Source organism: Plectropomus leopardus, chromosome 4 (assembly GCF_026936395.1).
Source record: "Plectropomus leopardus strain MGB_pleo_1.0 chromosome 4, ASM2693639v1, whole genome shotgun sequence".
NCBI lineage: Eukaryota > Metazoa > Chordata > Actinopteri > Perciformes > Serranidae > Plectropomus > Plectropomus leopardus.
Window position 1 is genome coordinate 33,401,522 of NC_142179.1, and position 20,051 is coordinate 33,421,572.

The 20,051-nt window shown below is 36.0% G+C and overlaps 2 protein-coding genes across 13 annotated transcripts in view; one reads left to right on the forward strand and one right to left on the reverse strand.

Annotated features, from left to right (window-relative positions):
• mtmr3 (myotubularin related protein 3) overlaps positions 1-7,612 on the forward strand; it is a 39,121-nt gene extending 31,509 nt beyond the window's left edge. For all 4 annotated transcript variants that reach the window (XM_042488020.2, XM_088077164.1, XM_088077163.1 and 1 more), the window contains one exon: positions 2,177-7,612. In XM_042488020.2, the coding sequence (XP_042343954.2) occupies positions 2,177-2,348 (172 nt within the window). In that variant the 3' untranslated portion in view covers positions 2,349-7,612. The remainder of the gene's footprint in view (positions 1-2,176) is intronic.
• Positions 7,613-7,696: 84 nt separating this feature from the next.
• Positions 7,697-20,051, reverse strand: part of citb (citron rho-interacting serine/threonine kinase b) — an 85,773-nt gene continuing 73,418 nt past the window's right edge. For all 9 annotated transcript variants that reach the window (XM_042487946.2, XM_088077158.1, XM_042487951.2 and 6 more), the window contains one exon: positions 7,697-8,904. In XM_042487946.2, the coding sequence (XP_042343880.2) occupies positions 8,881-8,904 (24 nt within the window). In that variant the 3' untranslated portion in view covers positions 7,697-8,880. The remainder of the gene's footprint in view (positions 8,905-20,051) is intronic.

Genomic DNA, 20,051 nt, shown 5'->3' on the forward strand with positions numbered 1-20,051 from the left:
CACCCTCCGCCCTCTACCCTTTAACCTGGCATCACTGCACCTCCCTCTTCCTCCTCCTCCCTCCCTCCCTGCTCCTCCCCCTCCTCACCTGATGCATCTGGTTTCCCTTCATTCTGTTGTAGTTGTCAGCAAACTCTCAGGGAAATCTCTCTTCATTTCTGAGATGTATTGACTTGAGTGTGCGTCCTGCTGCGCCAACGTGTTTCCATTCAGCGGTTTTGATTGGCTGTGACCGTGAGCACGGTGCTGTCAGTGGGAGGGCTGTGATTGGTCGAGGGCTGATTGTTATTTCACCTGCAAAATTCAAATACCCACCCAAAAAAAGAAAGAAACAAACAAACAAACAGTGGACTTCCTCAACCTCAACACTCCTCCTGCCATTGCACCACATCAGCACCCTGCCCTCCCACCCCCCTCGACACACACGACCCGGCAGCATGCTGCCCCTCACCAGCCGTCTGCATCTCACCTCCCAGCAGCGCCGCATGGTGCAGGAGGCCTCTCTGTCCACCTGGGGGTGTAAAAGGCTGCAGACTCACTGTGATTTTTTTTTTTTTAATTTCTTTAAAAACATTCTGCTCAGGGTGAGTACAGGCAGGTAGAAAGGGGCCGCTGTGTGTGTAAAGTGTGTGAGCATGGCCTTACATCTTAATCTGAGCATGGGTATCTGACACCTCCAGTGTGACCTGCCTCCTTGTGTAGTGATGGTAACATGTTTTTTTGTTGTTGTTTTTAATGGGCTGAATAATCAAAATAGCACCAGTGAGTGTTAGAGCACCTCTGCTAACCGGCATGTAGAGCAACATCACAGCAGAGTGGAACTCAAACAGGGTGAATGAGGTTTGCTCACAACTTTGACACCTTCTTTCCACCTGATTTATCATGCGTCCACTGTGATCGGATTTTAATCAGACAGAGCAACAACAACATTTCTCTAAATCAGAATCATTCTGTACATCAGCATCCTGTTCTTTAAATGTGGATAAACTGATCCAGGCTATCATGGATTTATCCAGCTAAAATGATCCCATTAATTCTCACCCACCTAATTCACCTCTTCAAACTCCATCATGAGATCATTCTCATGATCGGCGCAATTGGCACCACAGCTGCAGACAGCACATTGTCACTGCACAAGTCTGTTAATATCTTATATTTGCAAATGAAAAAACCCAAACAGTGATTGATCATGCTGAGAAGTATAAAATATGTTTTTGTTTTTGTAGTATTGTTAGCCTTACCCTGGAAAAACCAGTAAAGTAATCACAGGGCTTCCCCGGATCCTTAAAACGTCTTAGAATACATTAAAGTCATTCATTGAAAAATAAGACTTTAATTGCTATTAAATGTCTTAAATCAATATTTAAAAAGTCTTAAAAATGCATGAGAAGTAGGATTTCTTCATCTCTTTTCTGACTTTGTATCATTGTAAAATCTCAATAACTGGAAACATCTAATTAAAAAAATACTGAATGCCTCTTGCACTCATGTGACACAGATGAGGGTCAGCGAGCTATCACTGCACCCTTGACAACATGCAAGTTGAACAAAAACAAGCTATTAGACCAAGATTTCGCGGCATGGCTTAAACCAGTACAAGTCAATACAAGTCAATACATATGTGGCTCAGTGCATTTTATGCAAAACATTTTTCAAACTCAGCATTATGGAAATCAAGTCAGTGGAATCTCACATGCAGAGTGAGACAAAATGGGCAAAATTCCCCCTAACCAAAGGTAATTTCAGCTATTTTTTTTCTCCTCAATTTTGTTTATTGTAAAATTAGTCTTAGGTTTCATTTTGAGTTGCATTAAAAAGTCTAAAGTCTAACTTGTAGGAACCCTTAATAAAATATATGTCACTGTAATTCCCCGCAGTGAATGATTAATAGTTATCTAATACATTTAATCCAGTTTTGTGTTAAAATGGCAAATCCCCCATAAAAATGTCATAAATAGTCAGCACTTTTTTTATCTAAGGAAAGCAGTCACTTATAAATGAATGTATCAACAGATCAACAGTCAAATCCAGTGCACTCAGTTTGCGTGTATGAAGAACAGGATCTGGTGCAGATGTAGAGCAGTTAGGTGGAATGAAGAGGAGACGCATGGTAACTGTAGGTGTGAGGAGGCTGTGTGTGAGAGCGCAGCAGTAACCTGTGTGTGTCTCCCTGCAGGAACTGCGGTAACGTGTTCTGTGCCAGCTGTTGCGACCAGAAGATCCCAGTGCCAAGCCAGCAGCTGTTCGAGCCCAGCCGCGTCTGCAAGACCTGCTACGGCAGCCTCAAGCTCAGCCCGGCTCCCCTGGAGCTGGAGCTGGAGAAACCCATCACGGCCAGCTCCAACTGAGTGTCAGAGGTGCGGGACAGGATGAGCTGCCAGCCGCCAACGCAGGCGCACCGCTGAAGAAGAAGAAGAAGAGCACAGGAGCTACACAGAATGTCCCATGTACTTTACGTGTGTGTGTGCTGCGGATATGGAAATTAATGTGTATATACAGAGAATGACGTGGCAGAGGAGCTGAATGACGTGTTGACGAGATGCCGAGCGCTCTGAACTGTGGGTGTGCACAGGGGTGGGTTGTGTACGTGTGTGTGAGCGTGTGTGAGAGAGGGAAATCACACGCGGGGGGGGTTGTGACAGGACTGCACTCCGAGGCCAGAGGAGTGAGAATGGACATCCTGGTGCCTTGGACCAGGCAGGCAGAGAAGGTCGTCTCACTGTGTCGCTGAAGTCTCTTGGAGGGCTTTGGTCTGTTAAATCATTTCCCCGCTCATCAACGCTTCTCATCGGACTCCTACGCACCATCGTCTCCAAGCTCAGACTGCTTCTTTTCCCTGGAGGGTGTGTGATCAGGAGCAATGTGGAAAATCTTACGAGTCCCTCAGCTTCAGAAATATCTGGAGATCTGATGCTCACAGTGTTGTTTAGGGAAAAGTGTAAAGGGTCAGTTCATCCAAATGAACATACCATACTTCCTCATTTACTTCTAACCGCAACTAGAAAAATATTAATATATTTTTTCAGGTTTTCAGATCTTGTCCCAGGACACTGGAGGTGACCTGAAGTAGAGCTGCAACTATTGTTCTTATTACCAATACATCTACAAATCATTCTATCAATCAATCAGTCCATTTTCTCTCCGTAAAATGCCAGAAAAAAAGTGAAATTTGGTCATTATACAGCCCAGGGTCACATATATGAAAGATTTTTTTACCAAATTATTGTCCAAAACTAAAAGATATTTAGTTCAATAACAGTATTAAGAAATACAGAATCGTTTTTTTTTTTTTTTCAGAAGCTGGAACCACAGAGTGTTTTCTATAGTTTGCCCTTTAATTATTTAATAACTAGTTACTGTTTGCACAGAGATGCAGCAGAGACCAATATATCCTGACTTTTAGTCCTTAATGTGGTTCAAGCTCCAAAAATACTTGATACTACATAGCTCCTTCTTGCCTGGTTAAACGGCCACATCTTTCACATGCAGGCTTTTCGTATCAAGTTTGTGGTCTCCATGCCCCAGGAAAAGTGACTCTGATGACATCACAATGACATCACTGGGGTTACTTTTCAGGACTGTTTTCTGCATGATGAGTGAACTGATATTGTGTAAAATTGGTGGAGTGCCTCTTTACAAAACCGTGTCTCCGTTACTCTGGATAATCAATCACTATTTTGTAATTTGGGTGAACTGACCCTTTAAAGTGCTCCGGGCTGAATCTTAATGCAGCATATTTGCTTGCTTTTTCTTTTAATTTTTTCTCATCTTTTGACACAGAATGGCCCACACGTGTTTTTATAGAGTACCTACAGGTAATTGACGTGTAAATACAAAATATCCGTTTAGAGTTTGTGTGTAGCGTATTGAGATTCAGCCCAGAGTGCAGAGACGCTGCAACTCAATCTGAAGGATTTTGTCCCTCAAAGCACCGTACTTGTTTTCCATGCTCACCTTGACCACCGTGAGGAGCAAAAATTCTTTTTGTTTTGTTTTGAAACAAATTCACCCATACAAGTCTTACAACGGGACTAGTCAGTGATCAATAGAAAAGGCTTTTGAACATCCGACCCTTTACCAGCTGACGGCCGCTCAGCTCCTCGTCGCTGACAGACTGTTATTCGGCGTCTGCTGGGAGTGTGAGCTGATGTGTTGTGGCGTTGTCAGTTTGTGTCAGGCGGCAGAAGAGCTGCAGGTTGTTTGTGCCCGACACAGACTGACTGACTGTGTAATCTCTCCTGTAAGCCATACCTTCATGCCCTTCACTCACAACAGCCCCCTTTTTGTGATTACTTACCCAGCAGGCACTGGGAGCTGGACGTCTCGCTCACTTTTCGGTCCATCGGTGGAAATCACAAGTGAAGATATGACACGTTTAACCTCAAATTCAAAATACAATATTTTTGTTTATTTCATGTAATTATTATTATTATTTCTTGGAGGCGGCTATTGACAGTGACCTCACTCGTGATCTCCACTCTGATTGGCTGAAACACAGAGGAGGACAGCAGCAGTAGAAAGGGCTCTTGGCGTTTTCAAAAGTCTGTAACTCCCACATGAAACAAGTCAGAGAAGCTACACTGAGACGCCCGCTCTGCCTCACAGCTATTCAATGACCTCCTGCACACACACACACACACACACACACACACACACACACACACACACACTTTTTGTAAGATAAATGAAAAAAATAATATATTCAGATACATATATAGCATTTAAGAAAATGTATAGAATCCTTGAATAGTGGCTCACTAAATTAGTCACCAAAAGTTTTTGTTTTTTATTTCTTTGTTTTCTTATGTTATTAATTGCAGAAAAGTACCTATATTTTGCAACCTGTTGAAGGTAACAGGTGTGTTTTTTTAAAATAGAGAAGCAGGGTGTCCTGTTTTGATGCTGCAGTGGTTTTCCCGTTTAAATGCGATCATTGCTTTGATTTAATTTATTAAGGTTTTGTTGTTGAATTGCTGTTTAAACTCCAGACAATTCAGATGCCACAGGATAATCAGTGTTTATGTGATGAGAGATGGTTCTGATCTGTGGCTACGACGACACTCATCATTTTGTATCAGCCAATCAAAGCCAGATTTGGAGATGTTAACGATTTCCCCGATTATAAAGGGGAGTGTCAGAGGTCATTTAGCATCATGTGACCTGAGACGATCACATGTAAGAATGGAAAAAAAGAAAAGGAGTGTCTGTAGCCAACGAGATGTCTATGCACTGAGAGAACAGTGGTCCAAAACAAGCAGCCTGAACCCAAAATAACCCCCACCCCCCCACCCCAACTCACACATTACTCCATTCAAACCCATTTACAAACACTACCTCTACTTTGTACACACACTCATTCACCACACACACAGATTCACACTGGGCTTGTAGTAGCTGAGTGATTCTTGCTTTCCAGACTTACATCATTGAGAATGGCCTTTGTTGTTGTTATTGAAAATGTGTGTTTTTTTTTTTTTTTTCCTTTAGTCAGCTGGAGCAGCAAAGGTACAGCACACGCCCGCAGACTTTCATTTGAATGATCTTACTGTTGAGACTGCCAATCTTTGAATCTCTCTTCATCATCATACAGCGGGTCAGGTCAGCAGAGGGCCCACTTTCGCTTCAGACAGCAGCAGGCCAGAGAGGCGCTGTGGTTCCCCACAAGTTCAGACTATCACAGGAAATGCATAAATATAACCGTGTGATTGACATCATGATAGCATTTAATCATTCTGGATCTGTTATCTCTGATCATGTGTTTCTCCTGTTGGCTTTTGATGTGTTGATAGAATCAGCAGGCGTGTGCAGTGGAGCGGCTTTTTTAAAGGTGGTCAGAACAACAACAGGCTTGAAGTGTTTTTCTCTCTGCCCTCCTGTGGAAGTGGTGAATGTGTTTCATTAACAGCTCGGCCTTCACTCTTTCAAATAGTATAGCAATAAGTGTTTGCCCCCTCGTGACGAGATGCTGACATTTCTGCCAATTTAATATTTACAAAAACACTTGTGATGCCACAGCAGCAAGACTAGCATTTGTCCAAACATTAATGTCTGAGCATTGATTTGAGATGGTACGACTGCTGTAAAGGAACAGTGTGTAGGACTGATTGGTATGTAGCTATGAGGACTGCATCTAGCTGAAGCCTCTCCTATGTACCAAGCGTGAACTCCCAGTTAGAGTTCCTTCAGTGTTCATTGTTCAGGAGGATTTAACTGGGAGCTGATTTTCCAGAGAGGTCTCCTCTCCAAAACCAATTGACCCGGTGATTTAAAGCGCTAAAACACTGAACGAAACAGTTTGACGTTAAACATCCATGTTTTTCAGATGCTTTTTGGCTCATTGTGGAGGGGCTGCTAACTACGGTGGCCGTCGCCAAAGTGTGAGTGGCTCTATCTAGACTAGTGTTGAATAAAGTATTTGGTTTGTCTGTTCTAGGCTACTGTAGAAACATGGCGGAGCAACATGGCGGTCTCCATAGATGAGGGCCTGCTCCCTACGTAGATATAAACATCTCAATCGAAGGTAACAAAAACACAAAAACATACCTCTCATATTGCATTTCTGATAATATATCCACCTGAATCCTACACACTGAACCTTTAAAAGCACAGTCCAATTCAAAATTTGTTTTAACTGGAAAATTGATCGGAAACCACAATATTGACTTTTACATCTAAGTTTATATTGGTGATGTAAAGCTGGCCTGTAATGTTAGATCGGGATGTGTTCCAAGGCTTCACACTCCTCCCAAACGTCTGTGTCTACGTCCTAAATGTTAAAAAAGGCTTCATAATTTGCAGTTTCTCAAATTCAGAATGCGTAATGTCCCTTTATCAGGTCAAAGCTCTTACGCTTGCCTCGCTGACACCCTGACAGCATGAATCCTCACTCTGTATTTTCACCACTATCACAGGCATGTGGGGCACCAAGCTCGTCTGGTTCAACAATCCATGAATGTGAATTGTCTTTAAAAAAGAAAAAAAAAAGCTATTTTTTGCACATGACATAAAGTAGACACTGCCACAGAGTGCATCAATATAAAGCTGAAACTGAGAGAGTGCTGTGCTTTTCAGTATTGTAACGAGCGTTATGGTTGTGTGGGAGGATCGGGTAACATGGTGAACAAGTCATCAGTTAACACATGTTGCCAGTACGATCCCTTGCCGTGCTTTTATTTTTCCCCCCTCCCAAGAAGTTGTCTTGGTCTGCATATGTTGTATTTTTCTTCACTTGCGCTGACGTGCTCTGTCAGAGGCGTCACTGCAACGGCCCAGTAATCATTTGACATGAGTGTGTGCGCGTGAATGCATTAGTGTGACTGTGTGTGTGTGTGTGTCTCTTTTGGTGGAGACTGGTGCCAAGCAGTTTTATTACGGGTCTCTCACAAAGGGATCACTCGTGCTTTTGTTTGATTTTCCTCCCTTTTTCCTCCCGTCTGTTTGATAAGCACTTTGAACCTTCTCATGTCTGTCAGAGGAGTGTGTAGCTGTACATAGCAATTTCCTGTAACAACAAGTGCTCCTTGTTCAGTCTGAATATTTTGTTTTGTCGGATTTACTTTAAAGAGCATTACATTGTTGTAGAATTAAAGGAAAAATAAACTAGATAAACCTACTGTGTTGTGCTGATATCTGCTCTCACTGATTACTGCCTGGCGGAATATCTGCAGCTGAAAACAAACACACAAAGAAGAGAGCAGACGCTTTAATCATGTTTAATGCATGTACTGGTATACATCTCTAAAAATCAAGAAAATCTTAAGTTACTGTCTAACATCAACGTCTACTTATTCAATGCAAATCCAAGTGAATACGTGACGGAAAAAAGAACAACCAAGAGAGAATCAAGTTTGAAAAGCGACAAGTGCTGCTCTAAGTTAGTCATGCTCACTGATGTGACGAATGGAGGTGGTCTTACTGGCTCTAAAGAAACGATACTAGAAAGTGACGACCCCTGACGTTTACTAGACTTCATACCACTGCACAGAAACAGGACATCTGTACCATAATCAGCAGCAGCAGCAGCAGCAGCAGACTAAGAGCAAGCTCCGGCAGCAGAGGCAGAGCTGCGTGTTTCTTGATCTTAGGTTTGCTAAAAAACAACACAAGGAACACTTGGAGCAAAACATTGCTTAATAATTGTTTTACAAAGTATGGCCGAACGACGACTGTCAATAAAGCAATCATATGCATTAATATATCAAAGGCTATTGAGTCGAGAGGACCATACATTTGATCCAAAGAAAGTAGACTGGTCGTGTAACAAGAACAAGCTCGTAACTCCTGTTCAAATCCAATCTCATGTGCAAAGTGTTGCCTCCTCGGACCGCCCTCTTATCGTGATTTATGTGAGGAATTAAATGTCAGTTTGATTCTCCGAACAGAGAAGAAACCGAACATGAAACTTCAGATTCTAATGAAATGTTGATATTGTATTTCGTAAACCAACGACATCAGTAATCTCCCTGCAACATCTTTAGAAACTCATTTTTAAAAAAAATAGACATGGCTTTACCAGCCGACTATTCCCTTTATCTATAAAAACTCAGACAGCAATATTTACAACTTTGAGTACATATCATAAAGTAGATTCTCTTTGTGTGTAGATCAGCGGAGGTTCCCTGCCACCAAATCTACGGCGGGATTTCTCCCGTCAAAGCACGGGTCAGAAAAGACAGGATTGTCGCAGGAGACGTCTCCCAGTGCAGGTTTATGTGTTGTTGAACGAGGAACTGAGGCTGCACTATGTACAGGCGATGGGGCTGACGTTCAGCCTGAGTGAAGTGTGTTTGTGTGCATGTGTGTGTGCTTGCACTCAGAGTGGATCCAGGTGTTCCCGTAGTTTCTCTTTGACCTCCAGTCAGGAGAGGAGCAGAACTGGATTCACACTGATGACTGATCCCACACCTGCAAGACAAAGACAGGGACAAAGGATCCCATTTACTGCTTCAATATCTGTCACCATTTCAATTCACAGTTTGACACTTACGTTACGACATCATATCTAAAAATATCAAGAGGGCCAATGAAATTTAAATACAGTTGCAGCAGAGTGTGCATGTGCCTATTATATCCAATATCGCAGATAGATCAATACTTTTATTTGTAGCTGCAAACCAATTTCTCCACGGGGACGATCGCTTGAGCTTTCCATGTCTCCATGGCATTTTTCGACAAATTTTGTGAGGCTCCACAAAATTTAAAATATTGAGTTTTTGGACCGTTTTTTTGACATACTACACTAAAAACATGTTAAACATTCTATATTATGACTTTCTTTGACATTTGGAGCAATGATGTTTTTGATCATTTTTCGACATGCTATAGTATGGCATTTTTCGACAAATTTTGTGAGGCTGAAAAACATTAAAAATATTTACTTTTGAACCGTTTTTTCGACATGCTACACTATAAACGTGTTCAACATGCAATAATATGACTTTTTTTGACATTTGGAGCGATGACTTTTTTGACCATTCTTCGACATGCTATAGTATGGCATTTTTCGACAAATTTTGTGAGGCTCTGAAACGTTTAAAATACTGACTTTTTGGAACTTGTTTTCAACATATTACACTATAAAAGTCCAAAAGATTGTATACAACAACTGTTTTTGACATTTGGAGGGATGACGTTTTTGACCATTTTTCGACATGCTATAGTATGACTTTTTCAACAAAATTTGCAAGGCTGTAAAACATTTAAAATATTGAGTTTTTGGACCGTTTTATCGACATTCTACACTATAAACGTGTTAAACATGCTATAATATGACTTTTTTTGATATTTGGAGTGATGACGTTTTTGTCAATTTTTCGACATGCTATAGTATGGCATTTTATGACAAATTTTGTGAGGCTGAAAAACATTAAAAATATTGAGTTTTTTGGCCATTTTTTCGACATGCTACACTATAAACGTGTTAAATATGTTATAATATGACTTTTTTTGACATTTGGAGCGATGACGTTTTTGACCATTTTTCGACATGCTATAGTATGGCATTTTTCGACAAATTTTGTGAGGCTCTGAAACATTTAAAATACTGACTTTCTGGAACTTGTTTTCACCATGTTACACTATAAACATGTTAAACATGCTATAATATGACCTTTTTTGACATTTGGAGCGATGACGTTTTTGACCATTTTTTGACATGCTATAGTATGGCATTTTTCGACAAATTTTGTGAGGCTGAAAAACATTAAAAATATTGAGCTTTTGAACCGTTTTTTCGACATGCTACACTATAAACATGTTCAACATGCAATAATATGACTTTTTTTGACATTTGGAGCGATGACGTTTTTGACCATTTTTCGACATGCTATAGTATGGCTTTTTCAACAAAATTTGCAAGGCTGTAAAACATTTAAAATATTGACTTTTTGGACCGTTTTTTCAACATGCTAAACTATAAACGTATTAAACATGCTATAATATGACTTTTTTTGACATTTGGAGCGATGACTTTTTTGACCATTCTTCGACATGCTATAGTATGACTTTTTTCGACAAAATTTGCAAAGCTGTAAAACATTTAAAATATTGACTTTTGGACCGCTTTTATCGACATTCTACACTATAAACGTGTTAAACATGCTATAATATGACTTTTTTTGATATTTGGAGTGATGACTTTTTTGTCAATTTTTCGACATGCTATAGTAAGGCATTTTTCGACAAATTTTGTGAGGCTCTGAAACGTTTAAAATACTGACTTTTTGGAACTTGTTTTCAACATATTACACTATAAAAGTCCAAAAGATTGTATACAACAACTGTTTTTGACATTTGGAGGGATGATGTTTTTGACCATTTTTCGACATGCTATAGTATGGCATTTTCAACAAAATTTGCAAGGCTGTAAAACATATAAAATCTTGACTTTTTGGACCGTTTTTCGACATGCTACACTATAAACGTGTTAAACATGCTATAATATGACTTTTTTTGACATTTGGAGTGATGACTTTTTTGTCAATTTTTCGACATGCTATAGTATGGCATTTTTCGACAAATTTTGTGAGGCTCTGAAACATTTAAAATACTGACTTTCTGGAACTTGTTTTCACCATGTTACACTATAAACATGTTAAACATGCTATAATATGACCTTTTTTGACATTTGGAGCGATGACGTTTTTGACCATTTTTTGACATGCTATAGTATGGCATTTTTCGACAAATTTTGTGAGGCTGAAAAACATTAAAAATATTGAGCTTTTGAACCGTTTTTTCGACATGCTACACTATAAACATGTTCAACATGCAATAATATGACTTTTTTGACATTTGGAGCGATGACTTTTTTGACCATTTTTCGACATGCTATAGTATGGCATTTTTCGACAAAAAGGCTCTAAAACATTTTAAATATTGAATTTTTGGACCTTGTTTTCAACATATTAAACTATAAAAGTCCAAAAGATTGAATACAACAACTGTTTTTGACATTTGGAGCGATGACGTTTTTGACCATGTTTCGACATGCTATAGTATGGCATTTTCAACAAAATTTGCAAAGCTGTAAAACATATAAAATATTGACTTTTTGGACCGTTTTTTTGACATGCTACACTATAAACGTGTTAAACATGCTATAATATGACTTTTTTTGACATTTGGAGCGATGACGTTTTTGACCATTTTTTGACATGCTATAGTATGACTTTTTCAACAAAATTTGCAAGGCTGTAAAACATTTAAAATATTGACTTTTTGGACCGTTTTATCGACATTCTACACTATAAACGTGTTAAACATGCTATAATATGACTTTTTTTGATATTTGGAGTGATGACTTTTTTGTCAATTTTTCGACATGCTATAGTAAGGCATTTTTCGACAAATTTTGTGAGGCTCTGAAACGTTTAAAATACTGACTTTTTGGAACTTGTTTTCAACATATTACACTATAAAAGTCCAAAAGATTGTATACAACAACTGTTTTTGACATTTGGAGGGATGACGTTTTTGACCATGTTTCGACATGCTATAGTATGGCATTTTCAACAAAATTTGCAAGGCTGTAAAACATATAAAATCTTGACTTTTTGGACCGCTTTATCGACATTCTACACTATAAACGTGTTAAACATGCTATAATATGACTTTTTTGATATTTGGAGTGATGACTTTTGTCAATTTTTCGACATGCTATAGTATGGCATTTTATGACAAATTTTGTGAGGCTGAAAACATTAAAATATTGACTTTTTGGCCATTTTTTCGACATGCTATACTATAAATGTATTAAACATGCTATAATATGACTTTTTTGACATTTGGAGTGATGACTTTTTGACCATTTTCGACATGCTATAGTATGGCATTTTTCGACAAATTTTGTGAGGCTCTGAAACGTTTAAAATACTGACTTTTGGAACTTGTTTTCAACATATTACACTATAAAAGTCCAAAAGATTGTATACAACAACTGTTTTTGACATTTGGAGGGATGATGTTTTTGACCATTTTTTGACATGCTATAGTATGGCTTTTTCAACAAAATTTGCAAGGCTGTAAAACATTTAAAATATTGACTTTTTGGACCGTTTTTTCGACATGCTACACTATAAACGTATTAAACATGCTATAATATGACTTTTTTTGACATTTGGAGCAATGACTTTTTTGACCATTTTTCGACATGCTATAGTATGGCATTTTTCGACAAATTTTGTGAGGCTGAAAAACATTAAAAATATTGACTTTTGAACCGTTTTTTCGACATGCTACACTATAAACATGTTCAACATGCAATAATATGACTTTTTTTGACATTTGGAGCGATGACTTTTTTGACCATTTTTCGACATGCTATAGTATGGCATTTTTCGACAAAAAGGCTCTAAAACATTTTAAATATTGAATTTTTGGACCTTGTTTTCAACATATTAAACTATAAAAGTCCAAAAGATTGAATACAACAACTGTTTTTGACATTTGGAGCGATGACGTTTTTGACCATGTTTCGACATGCTATAGTATGGCATTTTTCGACAAATTTTGTAAGGCTCTGAAACATTTAAAATACTGACTTTCTGGAACTTGTTTTCACCATGTTACACTATAAACATGTTAAACATGCTATAATATGACCTTTTTTGACATTTGGAGCGATGACGTTTTTGACCATTTTTTGACATGCTATAGTATGCCATTTTTCGACAAATTTTGTGAGGCTGAAAAACATTAAAAATATTGACTTTTGAACCGTTTTTTCGACATGCTACAATATAAACGTGTTAAACATGCTATAATATGACTTTTTTTGACATTTGGAGCGATGACGTTTTTGACCATTTTTCGACATGCTATAGTATGGCATTTTTCGACAAATTTTGTGAGGCTAAAAAACATTAAAAATATTGACTTTTGAACCGTTTTTTCGACATGCTACACTATAAACGTGTTCAACATGCAATAATATGACTTTTTTTGACATTTAGAGCGATGACTTTTTTGACCATTTTTTGACATGCTATAGTATGGCTTTTTCAACAAAATTTGCAAGGCTGTAAAACATTTAAAATATTGACTTTTTGGACCGTTTTTTCGACATGCTAAACTATAAACGTATTAAACATGCTATAATATGACTTTTTTTGACATTTGGAGCAATGACTTTTTTGACCATTTTTCGACATGCTATAGTATGGCATTTTTCGACAAATTTTGTGAGGCTGAAAAACATTAAAAATATTGACTTTTGAACCGTTTTTTCGACATGCTACACTATAAACATGTTCAACATGCAATAATATGACTTTTTTTGACATTTGGAGCGATGACTTTTTTGACCATTTTTCGACATGCTATAGTATGGCATTTTCAACAAAATTTGCAAGGCTGTAAAACATATAAAATATTGACTTTTTGGACCGTTTTTTCGACATGCTACACTATAAACGTGTTCAACATGCAATAATATGACTTTTTTTGACATTTGGAGCGATGACTTTTTTGACCATTTTTCGACATGCTATAGTATGGCATTTTTCGACAAATTTTGTGAGGCTCTGAAACGTTTAAAATACTGACTTTTTGGAACTTGTTTTCAACATAGTACACTATAAAAGTCCAAAAGATTGAATACAACAACTGTTTTTGGCATTTGGAGCGATGACGTTTTTGACCATTTTTCGACATGCTATAGTATGACTTTTTTCGACAAAATTTGCAAAGCTCTAAAACATTTAAAATATTGAGTTTTTGGACCGTTTTATCGACATTCTACACTATAAACGTGTTAAACATGCTATAATATGACTTTTTTTGATATTTGGAGTGATGACTTTTTTGTCAATTTTTCGACATGCTATAGTATGGCATTTTATGACAAATTTTGTGAGGCTGAAAAACATTAAAAATATTGAGTTTTTTGGCCATTTTTTCGACATGCTATACTATAAATGTATTAAACATGCTATAATATGACTTTTTTTTGACATTTGGAGTGATGACTTTTTTGACCATTTTTCGACATGCTATAGTATGGCATTTTTCGACAAATTTTGTGAGGCTCTGAAACGTTTAAAATACTGACTTTTTGGAACTTGTTTTCAACATATTACACTATAAAAGTCCAAAAGATTGTATACAACAACTGTTTTTGACATTTGGAGGGATGATGTTTTTGACCATTTTTCGACATGCTATAGTATGACTTTTTTCAACAAAATTTGCAAAGCTGTAAAACATTTAAAATATTGAGTTTTTGGACCGTTTTATCGACATTCTACACTATAAACGTGTTAAACATGCTATAATATGACTTTTTTTGATATTTGGAGTGATGACTTTTTTGTCAATTTTTCGACATGCTATAGTATGGCATTTTTCGACAAATTTTGTGAGGCTCTGAAACATTTAAAATACTGACTTTCTGGAACTTGTTTTCACCATGTTACACTATAAACATGTTAAACATGCTATAATATGACCTTTTTTGACATTTGGAGCGATGACGTTTTTGACCATTTTTTGACATGCTATAGTATGGCATTTTTCGACAAATTTTGTGAGGCTGAAAAACATTAAAAATATTTACTTTTGAACCGTTTTTTCGACATGCTACACTATAAACGTATTCAACATGCAATAATATGACTTTTTTTGACATTTGGAGCTATGACGTTTTTGACCATTTTTTGCCATGCTATAGTATGGCATTTTTCGACAAATTTTGCAAGGCTCTAAAACATTTTAAATATTGAATTTTTGGACCTTGTTTTCAACATATTAAACTATAAAAGTCCAAAAGATTGAATACAACAACTGTTTTTGACATTTGGAGCGATGACGTTTTTGACAATTTTTCGACATGCTATAGTATGGCATTTTCAACAAAATTTGCAAGGCTGTAAAACATATAAAATATTGACTTTTTGGACCGTTTTTTCGACATGCTACACTATAAACGTGTTAAACATGCTATAATATGACTTTTTTTGACATTTGGAGCGATGACGTTTTTGACCATTTTTCGACATGCTATAGTATGACTTTTTTCGACAAAATTTGCAAAGCTCTAAAACATTTAAAATATTGAGTTTTTGGACCGTTTTATCGACATTCTACACTATAAACGTGTTAAACATGCTATAATATGACTTTTTTTGATATTTGGAGTGATGACTTTTTTGTCAATTTTTCGACATGCTATAGTATGGCATTTTTCAACAAATTTTGTGAGGCTCTGAAACGTTTAAAATACTGACTTTTTGGAACTTGTTTTCAACATATTACACTATAAACGTGTTCAACATGCAATAATATGACTTTTTTTGACATTTGGAAGGATGACGTTTTTGACCATTTTTTGACATGCTATAGTATGGCTTTTTCAACAAAATTTGCAAGGCTGTAAAATATTTAAAATCTTGACTTTTTGGACCGTTTTATCGACATTCTACACTATAAACGTGTTAAACATGCTATAATATGACTTTTTTTGACATTTGGAGCGATGACGTTTTTGACCATTTTTCGACATGCTATAGTATGGCATTTTTCGACAAATTTTGTGAGGCTAAAAAACATTAAAAATATTGACTTTTGAACCGTTTTTTCGACATGCTACACTATAAACGTGTTCAACATGCAATAATATGACTTTTTTTGACATTTGGAGCGATGACTTTTTTGACCATTTTTCGACATGCTATAGTATGGCATTTTTCGACAAATTTTGTGAGGCTCTGAAACGTTTAAAATACTGACTTTTTGGAACTTGTTTTCAACATATTACACTATAAAAGTCCAAAAGATTGTATACAACAACTGTTTTTGACATTTGGAGGGATGACGTTTTTGACCATTTTTCGACATGCTATAGTATGACTTTTTTCAACAAAATTTGCAAAGCTGTAAAACATTTAAAATATTGAGTTTTTGGACCGTTTTATCGACATTCTACACTATAAACGTGTTAAACATGCTATAATATGACTTTTTTTGATATTTGGAGTGATGACTTTTTTGTCAATTTTTCGACATGCTATAGTATGGCATTTTTCGACAAATTTTGTGAGGCTGAAAAACATTAAAAATATTTACTTTTGAACCGTTTTTTCGACATGCTACACTATAAACATGTTCAACATGCAATAATATGACTTTTTTTGACATTTGGAGCGATGACGTTTTTGACCATTTTTCGACATGCTATAGTATGGCATTTTTCGACAAATTTTGTGAGGCTCTGAAACATTTAAAATACTGACTTTCTGGAACTTGTTTTCACCATGTTACACTATAAACATGTTAAACATGCTATAATATGACCTTTTTTGACATTTGGAGCGATGACGTTTTTGACCATTTTTTGACATGCTATAGTATGGCATTTTTCGACAAATTTTGTGAGGCTGAAAAACATTAAAAATATTTACTTTTGAACCGTTTTTTCGACATGCTACACTATAAACGTATTCAACATGCAATAATATGACTTTTTTTGACATTTGGAGCTATGACGTTGTTGACCATTTTTTGACATGCTATAGTATGGCATTTTTCGACAAATTTTGCAAGGCTCTAAAACATTTTAAATATTGAATTTTTGGACCTTGTTTTCAACATATTAAACTATAAAAGTCCAAAAGATTGAATACAACAACTGTTTTTGACATTTGGAGCGATGACGTTTTTGACCATGTTTCGACATGCTATAGTATGGCATTTTCAACAAAATTTGCAAGGCTGTAAAACATTTAAAATATTGACTTTTTGGACCGTTTTTTCGACATGCTACACTATAAACGTGTTAAACATGCTATAATATGACTTTTTTTGACATTTGGAGCGATGACGTTTTTGACCATTTTTCGACATGCTATAGTATGGCATTTTTCGACAAATTTTGTGAGGCTAAAAAACATTAAAAATATTGACTTTTGAACCGTTTTTTCGACATGCTACACTATAAACGTGTTCAACATGCAATAATATGACTTTTTTTGACATTTGGAGCGATGACTTTTTTGACCATTTTTCGACATGCTATAGTATGGCATTTTTCGACAAATTTTGTGAGGCTCTGAAACGTTTAAAATACTGACTTTTTGGAACTTGTTTTCAACATATTACACTATAAAAGTCCAAAAGATTGTATACAACAACTGTTTTTGACATTTGGAGGGATGACGTTTTTGACCATTTTTCGACATGCTATAGTATGACTTTTTTCGACAAAATTTGCAAAGCTCTAAAACATTTAAAATATTGAGTTTTTGGACCGTTTTATCGACATTCTACACTATAAATGTGTTTAACATGCTATAATATGACTTTTTTTGATATTTGGAGTGATGACTTTTTTGTCAATTTTTTGACATGCTATAGTATGGCATTTTTCGACAAATTTTGTGAGGCTGAAAAACATTAAAAATATTTACTTTTGAACCGTTTTTTCGACATGCTACACTATAAACATGTTCAACATGCAATAATATGACTTTTTTTGACATTTGGAGCGATGACTTTTTTGACCATTTTTTGACATGCTATAGTATGGCTTTTTCAACAAAATTTGCAAGGCTGTAAAACATTTAAAATCTTGACTTTTTGGACCGTTTTATCGACATTCTACACTATAAACGTGTTAAACATGCTATAATATGACTTTTTTTGATATTTGGAGTGATGACTTTTTTGTCAATTTTTCGACATGCTATAGTATGGCATTTTATGACAAATTTTGTGAGGCTGAAAAACATTAAAAATACTGAGTTTTTTGGCCATTTTTTCGACATGCTATAGTATGGCATTTTTCGACAAATTTTGCAAGGCTCTAAAACATTTTAAATATTGAATTTTTGGACCTTGTTTTCAACATATTAAACTATAAAAGTCCAAAAGATTGAATACAACAACTGTTTTTGACATTTGGAGCGATGACGTTTTTGACCATGTTTCGACATGCTATAGTATGGCATTTTCAACAAAATTTGCAAGGCTGTAAAACATATAAAATATTGACTTTTTGGACCGTTTTTCGACATGCTACACTATAAACGTGTTAAACATGCTATAATATGACTTTTTTTGACATTTGGAGCGATGACGTTTTTGACCATTTTTCGACATGCTATAGTATGGCATTTTTCGACAAATTTTGTGAGGCTAAAAAACATTAAAAATATTGACTTTTGAACCGTTTTTTCGACATGCTACACTATAAACGTGTTCAACATGCAATAATATGACTTTTTTTGACATTTGGAGCGATGACTTTTTTGACCATTTTTTGACATGCTATAGTATGGCTTTTTCAACAAAATTTGCAAGGCTGTAAAACATTAAAAATATTGACTTTTTGGACCGTTTTTTCGACATGCTACACTATAAACATGTTCAACATGCAATAATATGACTTTTTTTGACATTTGGAGTGATGACTTTTTTGACCATTTTTCGACATGCTATAGTATGGCATTTTTCGACAAAAAGGCTCTAAAACATTTTAAATATTGAATTTTTGGACCTTGTTTTCAACATATTAAACTATAAAAGTCCAAAAGATTGAATACAACAACTGTTTTTGACATTTGGAGCGATGACGTTTTTGACCATGTTTCGACATGCTATAGTATGGCATTTTCAACAAAATTTGCAAGGCTGTAAAACATATAAAATCTTGACTTTTTGGACCGTTTTTTCGACATGCTACACTATAAACGTGTTAAACATGCTATAATATGACTTTTTTTGACATTTGGAGCGATGACGTTTTTGACCATTTTTCGACATGCTATAGTATGGCATTTTTCGACAAATTTTGTGAGGCTAAAAAACATTAAAAATATTGACTTTTGAACCGTTTTTTCGACATGCTACACTATAAACGTGTTCAACATGCAATAATATGACTTTTTTTGACATTTGGAGCGATGACTTTTTTGACCATTTTTTGACATGCTATAGTATGGCTTTTTCAACAAAATTTGCAAGGCTGTAAAACATTTAAAATATTGACTTTTTGGACCGTTTTTTCGACATGCTACACTATAAACATATTAAACATGCTATAATATGACTTTTTTTGACATTTGGAGCAATGACTTTTTTGACCATTTTTCGACATGCTATAGTATGGCATTTTTCGACAAATTTTGTGAGGCTGAAAAACATTAAAAATATTTACTTTTGAACCGTTTTTTCGACATGCTACACTATAAACGTGTTCAACATGCAATAATATGACTTTTTTTGACATTTGGAGCGATGACTTTTTTGACCATTTTTCGACATGCTATAGTATGGCATTTTTCGACAAAAAGGCTCTAAAACATTTTAAATATTGAATTTTTGGACCTTGTCTTCAACATATTACACTATAGAAATCTTAAACATGCTATACTACGACTTTTTTTGACATTTGGAGTGATGACTTTTTTGTCCATTTTTCGACATACTATAGTATGGCATTTTTTCGACAAATTTCGTGAGGCTCAAAACATTTAATATACTGACTTTTTGGAACTTGTTTTCAACATATTACACTTTAAAAGTCCAAAAGATTGAATACAACAACTGTTTTTGGCATT